Genomic DNA, 21,272 nt, shown 5'->3' on the forward strand with positions numbered 1-21,272 from the left:
ATTTGGACATAACTGAACCTAAAAACTTTCGAAACTTAAAACATTTGCTGGAGATGTCGACTGAATCCAACACTGTCGCTACCACCACCGCCGCCGCAACTCCTCCACCATGTCGACCACTGCACTGTTCAACACGTCATCGAATACGACAATGATCCCAACCCCTGGGTTAACCTCTTTATCAACACTCTCATGGGGGTTTTCGAACCCCTTTGAGCCCACTGTTGGATCCACTTCGAGTGGGTAGGTTGGTTCCACTTTTAGTGGTTCCATCGGATCCTTTATTGGATCGAGTGTTGGGGCCCTTGGGTCTAACACGGGTGCCGGTTCCTTCGGTGCCGGTACGACCATGGCGGGCTCTATGCCCAACATGAATGGTGGGGGCTCTATGCCCAACCAAGTTGTTGGCTCCTTCGGGGGCAATGAGATTGGTTCCTTTCATGAACCAAGTGCGGCAACTTTGGCACCAAGAATGATGCCACCCGCAGAGAAACCACCAAAGTTTGGAGGATCTGACTTCAGAAGGTGGCACCAAAAGATGTTTTATTTAACGACATTGGGCATCGTGAATTTCCTCATGGAAGACGAGCCGCCTGCGCCAAGTGATCAAGAGACAATGTTCGAAGTCTTGACGGACTATGAAGCTTGGCGAAAAGGAGATTATCTTTGTAAAAATTTCATTCTAAGTGCTTTAGATGATAGTTTGTACAATGTATACTCCGTTGCAACCACATCAAAAGAGATGTGGGAAAGCCTAGAAAAGAAGTATAGTATCGACAATGCTGCAGGTACTGAGAATGTTGTAGTAGCCAAATTCTTTGACTACAAAATGGTCGACTCTCGGCCCATCATGGAACAAGTTCAAGAGTTCCAAATGCTCATCCACGCACTTGTGGATGAAGGGATGACCTTGCCCGACAACTTTACAAAGTGCACGATCATTGAGAAGCTTCCTCCTAGTTGGAAGGACTTCAAGAGCTATCTCAAACGCAAGCGAAAGAAGATGACCCTTGAAGGCTTGATCGTGAAATTGCGCATTGAAGCTGATATGCGCAAAAGTGACCAAAAGGCTAAGGGTTTTAGCCCACTTGAAGCCAAAGCCAACTTGTTGGAATGGGGTGGTCCCTCCAACAAACGTCCTCGCCCAAATCAGAAGGATAAAGGGAAGGGGAAACTGCCTGCGAAGAAATTTGAAGGCGAGTGCTACAAGTGTGGCAAAATTGGTCACTTTGCCAAATACTGCCGCAGCAAGAAGGAGAAGTCGGCTGCCCACGTCATTCAGAAGGAGTTCAAGGACTGGTATGAGAATGACCTCGTTGTTGTGGTCACCGAAGAAGTGAACCTTGTTGATAACAAGGGTGACTGGTACATTGACACCGGCGCTACTGCTCATGTCTGCTCTGACAAAAGCAAGTTTGTCTCCTACACTGCTGTTGAAGGGAGGAAGATCAACATGGAGAATCAAGCATCATCCGAAGTCATCGGCATTGGCAACGTGATTCTCATGATGACATCTGGGGTCTCAATCACTTTGAAGGATATGCTGCATGTCCCGGACATCCGCAAGAAACTAGTGTCAAGATCAATACAAGTTAATAAGAGGTTTAAACTTGTATTTGAGTCTGATAGGTTTGCATTGTACAAGTTTGGAAAGTCACTCAGAAAATGTTATGTAACCGATGGACTTTTCAAGCTTAGTGTGGCTACACGCCTTGTCCCAAAGCCATTGGCTAATAATAATAAAGCATCTACTTCCTCTTACTTGACTAAATGTTCGAATTTGTGGCATTGTAGATTGGGACATGTAAATTCAAAAGCCATTAAAAGATTAGTAAATTTAGATTTACTAAAGGCTAATGAAGTGGATACCCAAGACAAATGTGAAATATGACTTGAAGCTAAAATGACCAAGTTACTATTTCACTCGGTTGAACGGAGCATAAAACCCCTTGAATTAATTCACACGGATGTATGTGATTTAAAGTTGGTGCAAACTAGAGGTGGTAAGAAGTACTTTATCACTTTTATAGATGATTGCACAAGATATTGCTACAATTATATTTTAAGAAGTAAAAATGAAGCAATTGAAGCGTTCAAAAATTATAAGAACGAAGTAGAGAATCAACTTGGTTGTAAAATCAAAACGGTTCGAAGTGATAGAGGAGGCGAATATGTAGCCCCGTTTGAGGAGTTATGCAATGAAAGTGGTATAATTCATCAAACAACTGCTTCATACTCACCACAATCAAACAACTGCTTCATACTCACCACAATCAAACAACTACTAGACATCACCACGGTTCGGGAACCAGCGGTTCACGGTTCGGAACCGCCGGTTCCGGTTCAAGATTTTCTTGAACCTAAACCGGCCTGTCCTAGCTTGGACGGTTTCGGTTCTTAAATCGTGAACCGGAGGTTCACGTCAAGGTCCGGAACCGCCGGTTCCGGGCGAGTTCGGGACCGGTTCGGGACCGGTTCATGTTTATTTATTTTATTTTATTTTGTTAAAATTGTAATTCAAGTAAAAAAATGTAAATATACTTGCATAAATAAAATTAGAATAATGCGATGTACAAATGCAATTTTATTGATACAAATTTCAACTATATTACAAATTACAAATTACAACTTAAAATTTATAAATTACAACTTAAAATTTACAAATTACAACTGAAAAATTATAAATTACAAAAGACTTAAAGTCTTGAGTACAATTTACAAATTACATATTCGAAACAAATGGGAGAAAAAAGAAATAAAGGAAAAGGACTTGAGCTCAACTTAAATTTAAAATTTAAAATTTAAGTTGAGATGCCTATGTATCCTCAATGCTCAATTGCATTTTGGAATCAAAGTCAATGTAGCTCTCTTACCTTGCTTACCTATTTGGCTTGATCGGAGGAATTAGCCTACTCTTCGTCGGGGAAGTAGTCTTGGTCGGGTTGTACTACTTGATTGTCCAAATCCGGTTCTTGGTCCCTAATTTCGGCGGAGCACCAATCATCAAGTAACATGGTGGCTTCCATGTTTTGCCCGGTGAGTCTACTTCTTCTGTCGTCCAAGACGTTGCCTCCAACACTAAAGGCGGACTCGACGGCGACAGTGGAAGTCGGAACGGAAAAGATCTCCTTGGCCATTGATGCAAGGATGGGAAAATCTTTCTCGTGTGATCCCCACCAATCTAGGACGTCGATTTGTTGGGGAACGGGACCTCCTTCTTCTTCATTGAAAGAAAAATGTGAGTCAAAATATAAATCTAACTCACTTGTCGAATTTGACGTCCTTCCTCCGCTGCTGTAGCCGTATGGTCCGCCGGTTTCAAAATTTTAAATTTTTGAAAAACCGGCGGAACCACCGGTTTACCGCTGGAACCGGCGGTTTTTTGGACGGAACCGCCGGTTTCGTCAACGGTTTCTGACGAAAACCGGCGGTTCCGCTGACGGTTTCTGAAAAGCCTAGTGTGTAGGTCGGAAATAGGCATGAAAAGCTGCCGGAACCGCCGAACCACAGGTTCGGAACCGGCGGTTCCGACGAAACCGACGGTTCCGACGAAACCGACGGTTCAAAACCGTCGGTTACGGTTTGCGCACAATTGGAACCTGAACCGGCCCGGGGGAACCGGCGGTTCCGGGCACGGTTCCGGTTCGGTTCGGTTTGGGGACGTCTAGCTCCTACTTACTTCAGGATTACCCCATAACATGTGGGGGAGACTATCTTGACAGCCAACTATATCCTAAACAAAATCTCACTCAAAGGAAATGGCATCACTCCTTATGAGTTGAGGAAAAAAAGGAAATCATCCTACAAATACCTCAAGTGTGGGGGTGTTTGGTGAAGGTGATGGTTCCCCTGCCCAAATAAGTTATAATTGGCCCTAAAACAGTTGATTGTATATTCATTGGATATGCACTTAACAGTAGTGTATATCGATTCGTTGTTCAAAAGTCTGAAATATCGACTATAACAGTAGGAACAACAATCGAATTAAGGAATGCCGTATTTCTTGAAAATACATTTCCTTGCAAGAACAAAGAAGAGGTCGCAACCAATTCTGAGACAAGAATTGAAGAAGAAGTCACTAGTTCTAAATCAGTGGATACAGTACTAAGACGTGATAGTAGGGTCAGAACACCAAAAACATTTGGTCATCTGACTACATTGCTTTTATGTTAGATGAAGAACCAACATCTATAAAAGTAACCTTTGATGGCCCAGACGGGCTACAATGGAGAGAAGCTGTTCAAAGCGAAATTGATTCAATTTTGCTAAACCACACTTGGGTATTGGTTGATCTACCTGAAGGTGCGAAACCTTTAGGATGCAAATGAGTCCTTAAAAGGAAATTTAAGGCCGATGGAACAGTTGATAAATATAAGGCCCGACTAGTAGTAAAGGGCTTTAAACAAAAGTAAGGACACGACTTCTTCGATACCTATTCACCTGTAACAAGGATTACATTTATCCGAGTGCTTCTCGTGATTGCTGCACTGCACAATCTTGAGATTCATCAGATGGATGTAAAGACTGTGTTTCTAAATGGTGAATTAGAAGATGAGATCTATGTGGAACAACCCGAAGAGTTTGTAGTACCTGGACAAGAGAAAAATGTATGCAAACTCGTAAAGTCCTTATATGGATTGAAACAAGCGTCGTTGCAATGACACTTAAAGTTCGATAATGTGATGTTATCAAATGAGTTTAAAATCAACGAATGCGACAAATGTGTCTACATTAAGAGCACTGATAACGGTCATGTTATAGTGTGTCTATACGTTGATGATATGTTAATTTTGGGTAATAACACTTAAGTAATTAACGATACAAAGGTCATGTTAAAGAGAAATTTTGACATGAAAGACATGGGTCTAGCCGATGTAATTCTTGGAATGAAGATTCTAAGAACATCTGATGGAATCATCTTAACACAATCAGATTATGTTGAGAAAATATCGAAGAAATTCAATGCCTATGATGGTGTGCCGGTTAAGACTCCTATTGAACTCGACGTTCACTTGAGCAAGAACAAAGGCGTGCTCGTTGCACAAGAAGAGTATGCACGGGTCATCGGGTGCATTATGTACTTGACTAATTGCACTCGACCTGACATTGCTTGTGTCGTGAACAAGTTGAGTCGTTACACGAGCAATCCAAGAAAATAGCATTGGAGAGCTCTTGTAAGGGTTTTGAGATATTTAAAACATACTCAAAATCACGGGCTACACTTCTCGAGATACCCCCCGGTACTTGAAGGGTACTGTGATGCAAATTAGATATCCGACAATAAGGACTCACTTTCAACAAGTGGATACGTCTTTACAATTGGGGGAGGCGTTGTATCGTGGAAATTCACGAAACAGACATGTATAGCCCGATCAACCAAGGAATTGGAATTCATAGCTTTAGATAAAGCTGGTGAGGAAGCCGAGTGGCTTAAGAACTTTCTTGAAGATATTCAATATTGGTCTAAGCCAGTGCCACCAGTGTTGATCCACTGTGATAGCCAAGCTGCTATTGGAAGTACAAATAATGGCTTCTATAACGGTAGGTCTCGACATATACGTCGACGACATAATACCGTGAGACATTTGATCACAACAGGGGTGATTACAATTGACTATGTGAATTCAATAGATAATCTAGCAGATCTGCTAACCAAAGGGTTAAATCGTGGTCAAATGAATAAGTTGCTAGAAGGAATGAGTTTGAAATCCACAAACTAAACAATTATCATAGTGTTAACCCAACCATGATGACTGGAGATCCCAAGAACTTGTTTCAATGAGACAACTAAGCTATGAGAGTTCGTGTGAAACACTCATCTATATCTATTCCATAGAGAGTAATAGAGTGCTGAAAAACTTGCCTAGTGGTGAGGCTATGTTTATGACTTTTAATGACTCCTAGGATCTCTAGGAGATTGAGTTCTCAATGATACCGAGTAAGGCAAGATACTCGATTAGAAATCACCTATGTAAGTGTGAAGTGTGGCCGCTTCAAATAATACATTTATGAATCCAAAGTGGTGTCCAAGGCCGCAAAGGATACAAAACGTGAGAACGGATGAGGTTGAGGTGTTTAAGTGTTAACACCATTGTCTCGGTGCACGCCGTGAAGGAATAGTTCAAAGCATCGCGCTACTAGGCCGCCTGTGTATCCGATGGTGTTGACTATGGATGGTTCAAAGCCAACAACTACCTATCCTTATGCTTACATACCTCTCGAGGGTTGAGCTTGTGTCTGCATGCTTATGCATTTGGCTATTTTCACGCATGTGTGGGATTGTTGGAATCGTATGCCCGGTCAAATGACTTTGACCAATAATATTTCCAGCGAGACATTTAATTTTGTAAAATTAAATGATATAGCGTCCATCTACGTTCGGAGTAGATGACCATGTTATATTCATTTTCTCAAATCCGATTCCCGGTGAGTGAGAAATAATGGATTAAAGTCGTGCAAAATTGCGAGTTATTTAATTGAGCTATGAGAGAACTTATGGGATTAATTAAGTGAGTTAATTATCTCACATTGAAAGTAACAAGCTTATTAAACACGTATTTAATAAGAAGGATTATTACATGTAATAATTCTAGTGGACTAAGATGGGCTGTAGAGCCCACATGCGCGCCCCGCCGCCCGCCCCGCCGCGAGCCGCGTGCCACGAGCCTCGAGCTTCGAGCCCGAGCCCGTGCTCGTGTTCATGTCCGTGTCCTTGGACTTTGACTTGGATCTTAGCAATTGGTCTTTGGGTGGTCTTTGAATTGTTCTTTGGGTCTGGTCGTGGGGCTCAATGTTTGGGTTCGACCCAAGATAGGTTGGTCTAGTTCTTTTTAGAGCACCAACGTTTCCACGTTAGCGAGCCAAGCGGGATGACACCTCGTCAGTATGACGCGGTAAAACCTACATGACTGACACGTGATGAAGTCCACGTCGTGAACGAACCCAGAAGCGCAGCGTGTCCCGATACGTCCGTCCAGGGTCAGCCTCGTCAGTATGACGTGGTAAAACCTACATTTACTGTTTCTATTTTCACTTTGTAATTTCGTTTCAGTTGTTCTTTTATATTCTTTTTTTTAGGTTGTATTACGCTCGATTTTATCTCTTGTAATCCAGAAACCAACGATTTTCGCTTATTTAACCAATTGGGTTGCTGGAATTGATATATACCCCATGAGATAAGCTTGGTAGCTAATATTAGTTTTATGCACTTTAGTCGCATTATTATTATTATTATTATTATTATTATTATTATTATTATTATTATTATTATTATTATTATTATTATTATTATTATTATTATTATTATTATTATTATTATTATTATTATTATTATTATTATTATTATTATTATTATTACTACTTATTTATACTACTAGTAGTATTATTTATACTATTAAGAGGGAGCAGATTACACTTAGCAGATTGCAGGGGAGAAAAAGGGTCCACTTGTTGTTTATCTACCCCACAAATGCGACGGTACCACTTGTTGAATAGTTTTTTGTTATTATTGCTATTATTATAGGATCATGTGGGGTTCAATTTTTTAGATAAATTAATACTCAATAAAAATATAATTTAGGATATAATTGTGAGATTATTTTAGTATAAAGAATTAGCTATGATTAATTATTCTATGATTATCCTGATCCATACCAAATTATTGAATCTCATGAACCAAACACATTACATATTTAATCTCAAGTTACAATCTTGCAAACCGAACCTCTCCTAATGAAGATAGCCTCGACGCATATAAATCTAGTAGTACTATCTAAATTGAAGTTTTATTATATTTACGTCTTTGTTTTTATATCAATAATGTAAAACATTTATTTGTCATTCAAATAGACTTAGAGTTAATCTCAGACGCAACATTTAAAACATAAATATTTATAAGATTTAATTAATGGTAATTATGATTACCAAATGTTTTAAATATTTAATAAATAAAATTATGATAAAACAAAATTATAAATTTAACTATAAAAAAGTACCATAAATTCATCATGCGTGTATATATTCGAGCTATGATTTCATTTTTTTAAATTCTGAATACGTCATTTTTAAATGGAATTACAGAAAAAATACACCATTCACTGAAACTTTAATAAAATAAAAGAAAATGAGACATATCACACTTTGCCTAAGTTTATCCTCAGAAGTACTCAGTGTATAAAATAAAACCAAAAAAGAAACATCTTGATCAGTTCAAACTAAGAAAATGTATCGACGTCTTGTGCTTGTTTTATTGTGTTTTTTCTTTTTCTTATTCTTTGAATATTAAAGAGATATAGGAAATGGAAAATAATTTTTATCAATAAGAAAAAAAGAAATGATGGAGATTGATCAGATGACAGGATGTAGCTAATTTCCCCAACTGCAACTTGGAAAACATGTACAAGAATGTGAATCAATATTGGACAGCTATATTAATATCTGGCCATTATTTTTTGTCTTTGTATTAATTATATATTACAATTAATTTTTGCAAATATTTTTCTCGCCTTTTCAAATGACTATATCACATTCATTTCATAAAAAAAAATTCATATTATCTCATAATGACACTCTCATACAAAAAAAATTCATATTATATCTCATAGTTACACTCATACAAAAAAAATCCTCATTCAAATATATGACCTTTTAGTAGATTATTCTTGCGTTAATTTCACGAGTTAGATAGGAAAACCACACACACATATTATATATAAATATAAATATATGTTTGCAGAAAATTACGACTATAGGATAATACAATTTGCACCACAAGTTTTTAAATTTTTTGAGATTCCGAATTAAGAAACAAATAGTCAATTATCAGAAATTGACTAAAAAGGATGAATAAACTATACAGACAAAATTCTATGTGGTGTAATCAACTCGAATTTCATAACGGCATTGCGACCTTTATTTATTGTACCTTACACGCAACTTTATTTCAATTTTTTGAACTTCATTTTCTAAAACTCTGATTTTCAATAATATAAACAGGCAAAGAAAAGTACATACGCTGCGGTCGTATCATACGTATAATTTTAATTATCAAACACAAAAATTTATTTAATTAATAATAAATTAAAGAGTATTGGTCTTAAAATCACATATTTTGAAATTTAATATTTCTCATGAACTTTTAAGTTGATCCAAAACTCATGAACTTAGACTCTGTAGTAAATTTCTCACTAAATCAATTTTTTCTCAATTCATGAAAATTCACTACAAGGGACAAGTTTATAATTTTTCCGAGCAAATTTTGAATTAATGAGAAATATCAAATTGTGACAAAATTTTTATTTTAGGACCACTAGCTTTATTTAAATTTATTCTTTATCATTTTTCACACAAAATTTCTTATTTTAAACAATATTCATTTCATATTAAATTTTCTTGTTATCTCGAATTTGAGAATATTTTATGTGTTTTACTACTCTCTCTCCAAGCACAAAAAATAGTCTCATTTTACAATTTTAGGATATCCACGAAAAATAGTCTCATTTCACAAAATGAAAACTTTTTTTTCATACTTTCGCACTTTTTTCTCTTACTTTTTCTCCTCCCCCTCTCTCATACTTTATCAATTTCTCATGAAAGCTCGTGCGTCTACAAATGTAATCCCTCCGTCCCCAAAGAATATGCAATTTGGGTTTGGCACGAGTTTTAATGCAAAATGGGTAAAGTAAGAGAGAGGTAGAGAGAAAAAGTTATAAGTATTGTTGGTGGAGAATGTGTCCCACCTCTTTAGAGAGAAAAGAGTTTCCAAAATTGGAAAGTGTATATTCTAGTGGGACAGATGGAGTAGGAGTACTATATTTCTGGACAAAAGGAGTATTACTTTCTTTGACCAAATCTTAGCAAACAAATATGGCTTACATGACAAGTGTGCAACAAACTTGATGACTCACCTATTGTGTGAATTTTAACACTCTCTCCGTCCCAACTAAGTTGAGTAGTATTCCTTTTTGGAATATCATAACTAAGTTGAGCCGTATTTCTTTTGTTTTTTGACAAAAAATAAAACATCCAGTTAATCTTACTTTATTTCGTCACATACTTTAGTATCTCTTTATCTTTACTACTTTATTCCTCTCTCCTACTTTTCAACACAATTTCTTAATCAATGTGTCCAAAAGTTTTGACTCAACTTAGTTAGGACTAGTGGCGGACGCAAGTCTTAACTTTGGGGGTTCAAATTACTTATTTACAGTTGCGGAGAATTTTTCGATACCTCACCATAAGTAGTTGTGGCATGAGTGAAGTTGTGAGATATACAGATTATAGTGAATGACAAATAATAAAAGGGTGATGACAATAATTAGAGATACTTATTATCATTGTCGTTAAAAGTAGCATCGACATTGAAAGAGACAACATTGTTATGAATATTTATAATATCAACTAGTACTATGCACATATAATATAATTTAAATGATTTATTTTGAATAATAGTAATAAAGATTATTAGGAGAATTTAAAGTTAGACAAAATAAAAACTATGCAAATGGGAAAAATAACTTGTGCACGTAAAGCAAATTATGGCCTTTGTGGGGTTGGCACTCGGCTCTCTCTATTAGAAGGGCTCAGAGCATCCACAACCGTGCTCTTGCCAGCGAGCACGGTTGTGAGCCCGGCGCCACTATTCATTCCTGCTCTCTGGCAAGAGCACAACACCCACAGCTGTGCTCTTCCGCAAGAACGAGCACAATTCAATTTAAAATTCAATTAAACAAAAACATTTCCATAATATTAAAATTCATTAAAAAACCACAATAAATATTACAAATTACAAATAAAATAAAAAGACATAATTAAAATCCTAAAAATTAAAAATTACATAATTAAAATACTAAAAATTAAAAATTACATAATTAAACTCCTAAAAATTAAAAATTACATAATTATTGGCTAATATTACCCGAGGAAGACTACTCATCCGGCGGCACTAACCCCAATTATTTTTGGAGACCCAATATCATGGTCTCGTGCGTTTGAAGTTGTGTGGGGGTCATAGTTGACCTATCGACCATATTGAGTTGGCCTAAGAGCATCCACAGCGAGTTGTTCGGGGGTGGAGGTGGCGCATAGGGAGCGGGTTCGGGAGCGGGGGCAGATAGAGTCGCGGCGTGACGGCGGTCGGCCGCCGCCTTCTTCCTTCCTTGCGGTCGGCGTCGGGAACCACTTGGTCCAGCGTCGGGGCTACCCAAGTTAGCTCCGGCGAGTTGGCTAGCCACTTCTTCAGAGCCGGCGTCGGATAGGGATACCGACCTTGACCGTTTGGAGGAGCCGCTAGAGGAGGATGTTACGCCTCCCATATACTTCGGGTGCGTCCGCGTGTCCTGCCAAACGTTGAGGTACTTGAACGACTTTCCGTTCATGGATTGGTAGGTGCTCAGCGCGGCAGCGATGATGTCGACCTCGCTCCGGCCGCTCCCGGCATTCCGCGTCTCCTGGAGGAAATAGCCATTGAACTTGCCAATTTCTTCGTTGGCTCGGCCGATGGAGTTGCGCACCATACTCTCGTTGCGCTCAATCGTTCCCGGCAGCCGGTTTTCATTGTACCGGCGAGAGACGAGCCACCAAAAGTGATCGCCGGATTGGTTCGTGCCAACCACCGCATCTTCGGAGATTTCCAAGTACGCCTTGAACAATTTATCCATCTCCGCCGGAGTGTACGGTGTGCGGACACCGCGAGTAGGAGGAGGGGGAGTTTGGGAGGGGGCGGTCGGCCTAGGCTCCGGTGTCCACCCGTATCGTCCTTCGGAGGCACCTTGGTCGTCGATTGGGTATGGCCGGTAGCCACCCGGAACGCCCCGAATCTTGGGTTTGAGGAGGGGCCGAATATTCCGTTTCCGGACTAGGAAACGGTTGTGAACCGAACCATTCGGGGTTCCAACCGTGAGAGGGCGGGTGGTCATCGCCTTGGCCGGACATTGTTATGTTGTAGGGTATGAGAGAATGAAGATGAAAATGGATATGGGAGAATGAAGATGAGAATGTATATGAGAGAATGAAGATGAGAATTGTGTAGTTTGATGTGAATTTTTGGGTGTGAAAGTGGGGGTATTTATAGATGAAAGTGTGTATTTTTTGGGGGAAAAAAAATTAAAAAGTGGTAAAAAACGGTAATAAACGGATATATTTTTTTGGGAAGTGATTTTTTTTTTATTTTTAATCAGTTTTTTTAATTAAAAACTGATTTTTAATTAAAAAAAATTCAAAGGCAACGGCTATGCCGTTGCCCAATCGCCGCGCGCCACGTGTCCTGCTCGCTGGCACGGCGTGAGCGTAGCGGCGGCGAGACACGTCCGTGCCAGCTGCGCGGACAGACGCGGGTTGGGCCACCACCGTTGTGGATGCTCTCATGTGTTTGCTAGTTGTGCTAACATATCTATATACTCAATTAAGTGAGCCATTATTTTTTTTTATAATCATTTTCCTTTTTATAATATCCCACTGTAAATTATATATTTTTAAAAATAGAAAAACCACTCTATGTATATACGAAAAGTATAAAACTTGGGGGTTCCATAAGACCCTCAAGGCACCATTTAGGTCTGCCAATAATTGAGACGAAGGAAGTACCGTATATATTTTCACATACGGCAAGAAACCCATTTCTATCAATACTGAATTTGTGATCTGGATCCGAAATATTCATGTAAAATCGTAATACACGAATAATCATTCAAATATACATGCATGTAAATAAAAACTCGTAATTTTGGATTTATACAAGTAAATGTTGTGTTAGGAATAATAGGTCTCGAAGTACTGAGATCAATAAAAGAGATATTTATAAGAGAGTTTTCGTCTCATTTTATAAAAATGGTTACTGTTGTCAAACGATTTGTTGAATCGCATATGATCATTCAATAATATGGTTCGCCTAATTCAATCGGAACGAGAATTAGGATACATGGAAATCGAATATTGAGTGTATCCATAATGTGTTATATGGAGTAATATAAATTAGATACAATTAATTGATGATTCATAAAATTTAATAATAAAATCATTAAATATACTCCCTCCGGAGTATATGACTATTGGATTCATTTTCGTATGTCTACATAGCACACAGAATTCATTTTGTAATTTGTATCGATGGCTGTTGCAACTTTGACTGTGATTAATTAATTTATTAAAATTAAAGTTAATTATTTTTTCTTAAGTTTTGTGACGAGAAAACTTCCTATATTCAAAACTACAAAGTAGCATTAACTAGTTCTTTCACTATAAATTTTCCGCTTTGAACTATTTTTTTGTATGTACTGCTTCCATAATGCATCTACGTAATTCTTAATCACTATCATTTATATGTAACCGCACTAGCATAACATTAGGAAAAAGATGTAATAACATTGGGAGAAGTCAACTAATGCGCAATACCCACTAATCAATTAACGAATTATTACAACATGATTAAGATATTTAGTGGGGCGGTAGAAAGTAGAAACCCTAGTACTAATTTATTCTTTCATCCTTAAATATGACATTAGTACATTACTTAATTCACCGCGTTTAGTCAAATGATTAAAAAATTGACACATATTTTCGTCACCTCGTTATTTCATCATTAAAAATTGCAAATTGGTTGAATTCTACCATTACATTAAGAGTTTATACTTTCTCCGGTCCCAAGATAATTGTGACGTATTTCTTTTTAGGTTATTCCAAAGTAGATGAGTCATTTATTTTTCTTAAAAAAATATTATTTCCTTTTTTTACTTTACTATCTATTTATCTCTCTTACTTTATTCTCATTCTTACTTTACTCTCTCTATTTTAACATTTAACACATCAATTTCTTAAATTGCGTACCAAAAGAAATGCCCCAACTACCTTAGGATGGAAGGAGTATTATCACTAAAAAAACTCACTTTTTAGTGACGAAAATTATCCGTCACTATCAGCGAAATTTCTTCACTAAACACGGTTAGTGACAAATACAATATCAACGGATCTGTCACTAAAAAGCTTGTCCCTAAAATTATTTATTGATGGATGTGTCCGTCACTAACGTTACTAACCCACTCAATGACGAAAAATGTAACAACTGCCATGGTAAGTTTCGTGTTAGTGACGGATTTATCTGGCACTAATTAGTGACTGACGCTTTCAAATCATTTATTCGTCACAAAGTTCTTGAGCTGTTAGTCGCTGTCACTAATCCGTCACTAATAAGTTTTTTTGTAGTATATACACCATAGCAACATGAATACAACTATACGAGTGAAAAAACATGAAAACGAGTCAATATGAGAATAGATTTAAGGAAAAATTTGCTAGAAATAAATGATTATTACTTTATTGTTGAAAAGATAAAATTGAAACTTTTAAGGGCACCCGACGATTCAATTATGAGCACGTACCGACGTTTCCTACCACAAGGCATGACTTGATCGCATGAGGAACAGTTGAGCGTGTTGTGGAGTGTAAGAGCACACTATTGCACTGCCAATTAGAGTTTGTCATATGACATTAATGCTCAACTATTTACTACTCTTTTTGTTCCAATTAAGATAACTGACTTTCCTTTTTAATTTATCTCAAATAAGATGACACGTTTCTATTTTTAAAACTTTCTCTTTTCAATTAATACACACAATTATATTTTCTCTCCCAATTAAATATTCAACTCGCTTCCTCTTTCCATTTAATACTCACATTCATTTTTGTTCTCCCCAATTAAACACATTAATCAACACTCCTAAAATTCCGTGCTGATTAAGAAATGTGTCATCTTAGCCAGAACGGAAGGAATGAGTAGTACTTAAGAATGAATAATGTAGTATAAACTAAAAAAACACATAGAATAATGTAAGTGCTAAATTTTTAGTGCTTAGAGGTTATAGATATTACTAAAAAAATAAGTGAACAATATAAGTGTCAACGTATGAGTGTTCAACGAAATATGAGACTTACTTTGTCATGCAAGAATGATAAAATCGGGTAATTTTATATATTTGTGACTGCTAACACTAGTTCAAAACATTAAAATATGTCACGTTCTCTTAATTTGAAGGATACGATTGGGAAATATTCACCAATGGGGTAGGAGCTTAGTCCGAATTCCGTTGAGGATTAGCTGAGGTAAGAGCTTAACTAAGATACAGCATTTAATTAAAAAAAGATTAAGTGTGCGCCTTATACATACAAAATAATTTGTGTTTTTATATTTTTATTTGACTTTTTCTAGAGTCGTCTTATTGGAGTTAATTCTTGATAGGATGTCGCTTTCATTTACAATTTGAAAAGCGGAAAATTAGAAAAAGATTATAATTATGATATATACACCTTTTGGGAACTTTTTCAATGTTAAATGTTAAAGAGATTTGGACCCCTAATTTTATATAGTTGCCCTCCTCACCAGAAATTATATGTACAATTCGAATATTTTAGTAACGAGAGATACAAAATACATAACCAAATTTTTTTTTAAAATTTTATTATTAAAAACAATTAATGGACTGAAACGATTTCTATACTTTATACCAATTGAAGGGCTAAACAAAAGCTAGTCATATAGGCCCAATTCAAGAGCTATTTAGTAGTTAAGAGGTCCGACCCGAAAACGGTACCCGAGTAAGACCCATTTGTAAAAACACCGGCAAAAATTTGAATTAATATAAAATTATTTTACAAATCGCCAACTGCAGAAAATGGGGAAGAGATTGAGGAAAGCGCGATCAATCTGCTGCAGCTGCTGCTACTGCTACCGGTACCTCCCCACGGCCATCGTACCGGACTCCTCACGCGATTTTCAGCTGGTACGTATCAATGTTTTTCAATGCTTTTTAGTTTGTGTTACGATTTTTAGTTTTCCGTTTTTTTTGGAGTGTCTAAACTTGAAGATGAATAAAACGGAGTATTGTTGATCTGAGTTCTAGTACGTGAGAATGTATTGCTTGATTGTGGGTTTGGATGGAGTGAGATATGTGGCTCTAATTTGTGTTTGAGTGTTTTTGTTGTGTTTTATATTCAGCTTAAATGTTTTCATGATACATAATCACTGCTTCTGTTGAGAGCTTCACTCTGTTTCTGGATTCGCTTAAGTTTTTATGAATTGCATACATTTGCTGATCCTCACTTTTACATTGAATATTTAGCTTGAAAACTGGCTTTCCTTCTGTATCAATTTCAAGCAGTGTGCTAAGCCTCACTTTGAATAATGCAGAGATTGCCCCAATCTTATCCATGAGTTGAAATGTGAATCTGAAGGTATATGAATTGAAATCCTTCTCGTATTTATCTTTAACATGAATATGTATGAAGAGTATGTTTGGACCGAGGTTGCCAAATTGCTGGATGGGAGATCTCTAGTGATGCTTGGAACGTCCCATTCAAATGGATCAAACTCTATACCACAGCTTTTGGTATTTTCAGTTCCTTATACGTTTTGTACAATATGCATAGAGTTTAATTTACAGACGGAAGTCACACATACATATTCCGTCAGCAGCAGGAGAAACATATTGGTAATGCATTTCTCTGTACATTTTCCCGTTTTCTCTTTAATTTTGTTTATAGTGAAGTGTTTGAAGAATGTTGATGGCTCTGAGTGCCATGACTAGGTAAAAATGTAATCTATTCGAGGTAGTGATTTTCAGTGAATGGCACGATTAGCTATCTCTTCCCTCAAGTTTCATTTTGATATATATCTATTGCATTCTACTATGATTTTTACTCCACTTTCATGCTTCAGAGGACAATAAACATTCTTCTGTCCAAATTCATTAGCTTTTTCTGGTAACAGATTGGATGCGATTTGTTTGAATCACCTGACGCTCTCCTGACAGAGTTTAATAGAAAGCATAAAAACTCCCAAAGAGGAGACGTCGGAGAAATTGGTGAAGAAAGAAGGATACTGTTTGTTAAACAATATTAAAACTGGAATCTGGATTGCTGGTAATTCAATCAAATTGCACCATTCATTTCTCTAATTATATTGACCAATCATGCATATAAAATGTGTGTCCTAATTGCATTTTGTTCAACTGCTTTTCGGTTTGAAGACTTGCAGCTTGTCCAATGCCCTCTTCCTCTCAACTGATATCTCCCCTCTCCTGCACAAACTTCACGACGAACCGGCGTCCTTGAGAGGATCGGCGGCGACACAAACACGACTGGCGCGGGAGAGTTCCCGTCGGCAGTTTTAGGGTTTAGTGTGAAACTTGGAACACAAGCCAATGGGCAAAATAATTCTTCATTCCCTCCATGATGATTAATGAATAGCCCTATTTATCGACTAAGGACCTAAGGTTGATTCGACCTAACCTATTCATCCGGGAAAGAATCAACGAAGAAAACACGAACGGAGCTTATAAAACGACTCGACTCAAAAAAATGTTTAAAATAAAACAAAATGTTTAAAAAATAGAACATAATTTAAATAACAAAATAATTAAATAACTCCATCTAATCAAGTTGAGGGAGTACAAGCCTATTTGGCTTTGTAGTCCCGAAACCTCCCTGGCTGCTTGATCTGCTCCCTTGGCCAGAGCTTCCTGACCACCGTGTCTTCCACCTGCTCTTCTTCCGGCGGTGCTTCCTCCTCCATGGTCTCCGGCTGGTTCTCCTCAACCTCCTCTGCTCCAGTGGTCGGAGTTGGCAGTGTTGGCGTGCTCGTAACAGATGGTGAGTTAAAACTTCGACAACATCATTTATCAGTTTACATTCAAACTGCCTTAGTATGGTTTGATTCAAGAACACATGCCAAAATCTTTGATCAGCTTGCATTAGCACATTCTGTCTGGAAATATGAGAAACAACGAAACCATTAGTCATTATCTCCTCTGGCATGCTCATCTATAAAAAAGATCTTTCCCTGAACTAAACAAGTATTCGATGCAGGTACAATGATGACATTGGATGCTAGGCATATTGAATTCTTCCAGAATGAAGAATATCGTAGTGGGAGCTGGGACTACCACCTTTTAGGATCCCATAATGTCAACAAGCAGGCTGATGGGGCTTTTGGTGGGATTTTCGACGTCAAATATCTCAATGATGAATCAACTTCTGGTATATATCTCATATCATCACATTTCCTTGTTAAGAATTTATTCATCCAATCCTCTGTATCCTCCTCCTACATTCTGTTTACTCTTTTTATATCCACTACTACAATAAACCTTAAGTTAGCCTGTGTCATTCTGAATTAAATTCCAGTTATCTTTGATCTCAAGTCCTGGGTAGGAAAAAGAAATGACTGGCAACCATAAGCTGTGATAACTCATCACTCAGTTGCAGTAAAAACTAATTTGCAAGATAATGAAGGTACTATTTCCATTTTTGGTAATAGTACTACATCATTCACATCTTGGAATTTGAAACAAAGCCTTATATTTAGCAAACAGATTGATTTAGTTGCAAAGCTAAAAATAGTGATAAGAATGCTACTTGTGATTAGTATGAATCAGGTCTTCAGATTAAATACCAGGCTATGAGGGCCGGGGTAGATAGCAAAGTCGTATCGATTTGTATATCTCAGTAGCTGCTTTAAGTTTTGCCCTTAGCCTATTCATTTTTTGAATAAGAGTGAGTGTCTTTAGCTCATTAACTTCTCAGCAAATATAACCATTTTTAGGCTTCTCTTAAAGCATGTAGCCCTCCCTGTAATTCATTCTTGCACATTGTATTACCATTTAGCACTACCTTATTTCCTGCGCTTTGAACCTGTTTCTTAATCGAAATACCCAAATAGTACTACAACAGTTGTTGACAACATTATCCAGTAGTTGTAGGTCACCTCTATTTCCCTTTTTTTGCTCTCGAAAATTGCCTTCATTTCAAAATAACATGATTGTCAATCCATCATTCTCCAATAATCTAATCCCCTGCTCTGCTCATGTCAACTCCCTGGCTGCAACTTGAAAGAGTAAAATCTATATTTTTTGCAAAAGCCAAAACATGTATAGGGATATATGTCGCATGTAATTAAATATAAACCCTTAAAATATTGTATAATTAATGTTGAAAACTAGAAGTAAAATCCCTTACGGTTCTCCACAAGATTGCAATTGTTCCTTTCAGGCCATTTTTATCAATTTAGTGAGATGATCAGTGACATGTTAATATCATCAATTTTATATTTAAGTTGAATTTGATCATTTGGTTAGCCCACCAAGCAAGCATCTGACTTTTTTACTTTATTAGCAACCTACACATACATGAATTCTCTCTTTAAAAACCCCAAACAAATGACAGATCCAACTTCTTTGACTAATGGAACTTGTCATAAAACTCACCCTCTTCATCACTTTCATCCTCTCCTCCCACAAAATCCAAGCTCAAAAAAACCATTGCCCACCACAATACTGTGGAACCAACCCCTTACCTATCCAATTCCCCTTCACACTGCAGGGACATCAGCAGCCTCAAAACTGCGGCGGCTACCCCGGCTTCTCCCTCACTTGCTCCGGCGATATTGGAGGGAGAGGAGCCCCTCTCTTGACCCTCCCATATTCCAGAAACTTCTCCGTCCGCTACATAAGCTACCTCATTCAAGAGATCCAACTCTACGACGCGGACGGCTGCCTCCCGCGGAAGCTCATGGCCCTCAACCTGACCTCCTCGCCCTTCGAGGCCATGTACATGGACGAGTTCGTCTTCCTCAGCTGCCCCCGGGCCGTGGTGGCCGGGACGGGCCTCGCCACCGTCGACTGCCTCGGGAACTCCACCTCCGCGGTCGTGGCCACCACTTCGGGGACCCTCTCCGGGTCGATGAGCATGTGCACGCCTATGTTCACGCTCCCGATCCCCGTGTCGTGGGACGACGGCGGCGGAGGAAGTGGAAGTGGTGATTGGCTGTCGTCGGATGTTAAGGACCTAAATCCGTAACGTCGATTTCCACACAAGATCAAGAAACGAGATGTCGTCGTTGTCGAGCGCCCAACGTTGGGTCGTGACTTGGACGGCAAAAAAGGGGCGGTTGAGCGCGAGATCAGCCTCGTCGGCAACCTTAGGAGATGTTTCTTATTTGCTACTCAATTGAGCCAAAAGAATGATAATTTCATATATTGATTGAATGAATAAAAAAGATATCAGTCTATCCTATTTATAATGCTACTGACTTAATGAACAAGAAAACAAAGATATAGAAAAAGATATGCTAAATCCCTATAATATCTAAACTAAATAATAATAATAGAGGTTCGTATCAACTTCCCCACGGTTAAAATCCACCTTGTCCTCAAGGTGGGAACCACGAAGCAAAAAGGAGAGTTGAAAGCAGGCGCTTAAGCGAGGCAACTCCTCCTGGATCAAACACACACCGAACAGATGAACGTCTCCCTTCTTCACTTCCATAAAAAATCAACAAAGGAGACCCAACTTTGTCGGAAAAATTCCTTGTCAAATCGAAAAGCTTGTCCACGCCTTCCAGAATGCCCAAGCATGGCATGTCATTACTCGGAGGGATCAACCTTGCATCTTTGTCGAGCGATGTTGATCGATGATTCATACTTGGAACATCACCGACATTCAAATCCACATAGACACAAGCAATTACGGGCAAATCGGTGTAAGCACCATCTTCTTTCTTGCCCCAACAATTTCCAACAACATTTTTGGATGACCCTTGAACAACATTGAGTGAGGCAAGTATCTTCTCTACTTCACCAATAGAACCATCCTCCTCTTTATCTTCTAGCAATGTCTCCTCCTTTTCACCAATCTTCTCATCATATACCCCAATGAGCACTTGCGGTGACTCATTGTCGTTCTTGACCATCCCTTTGTTCTTGACGAACTCTTCAGGGGACTCGTTGTTTGGAACATCAAGAGGAGCGCCATCATTGTGAACATCGGTAACGTCATTGGGAACATCATCACCGAATACTATCGTGGGAGTATTATCAGTTTTCTCTTCGGCTAAATTCTCATCTTGAATGTTCTCCTCAAACTCCTCCCCATCATCCGCATAACATAGAATGCGTTGTTTACACACATGTCCCATCACCCATTTCTCGGGACAGTGCCAGCAGAGACCCAACCTGGACCGTTCTGACTTCTCCGCCTGGGAGACCCGTATTAGCGGCAGGCGTGGCTGCTCTGGAGTTTGACTGGTCACACGCGCGGGCTGATTGTACAGGTCCCGCGTTGGCTTTTCGGTGGAGTAGCGGGGTTGGTGGGAGGCGGGCTGAACTCGCGCTCTCACATCCTCCCGAGGGCGAGGTCGGTCCCAGCACGTCTCCGAGCGTCGGGGCCGGTCAACGCTCGGATAGCCGCGGTCCTGCTGTTGAGCCGGTGGGTCCCAGCACGTTGGGCGG

General features: G+C 38.5%; 1 protein-coding gene and 1 pseudogene across 1 annotated transcript; both read left to right on the forward strand.

The window, feature by feature from the left end:
* The first annotated feature begins 15,662 nt into the window (after window positions 1-15,662).
* LOC121776878 lies at window positions 15,663-18,505 on the forward strand (annotated as a pseudogene).
* A 642-nt stretch (window positions 18,506-19,147) lies between these two features.
* Window positions 19,148-19,908, forward strand: LOC121776187 (putative RING-H2 finger protein ATL21A). The gene has a single exon (XM_042173336.1). It carries the CDS (start codon window positions 19,228-19,230, stop codon window positions 19,840-19,842), a length of 615 nt encoding a protein of 204 aa, XP_042029270.1. The 5' UTR covers window positions 19,148-19,227; the 3' UTR covers window positions 19,843-19,908.
* The last annotated feature ends 1,364 nt before the right edge of the window (window positions 19,909-21,272 follow it).

This window comes from Salvia splendens, chromosome 18 (assembly GCF_004379255.2).
Source record: "Salvia splendens isolate huo1 chromosome 18, SspV2, whole genome shotgun sequence".
Taxonomy (NCBI): domain Eukaryota; kingdom Viridiplantae; phylum Streptophyta; class Magnoliopsida; order Lamiales; family Lamiaceae; genus Salvia; species Salvia splendens.

Bases quoted from the DNA above. Each gene is read 5' to 3' on its own strand.
- LOC121776187 (XM_042173336.1), top strand. From the start codon at position 19,228: ATGGAACTTGTCATAAAACTCACCCTCTTCATCACTTTCATCCTCTCC.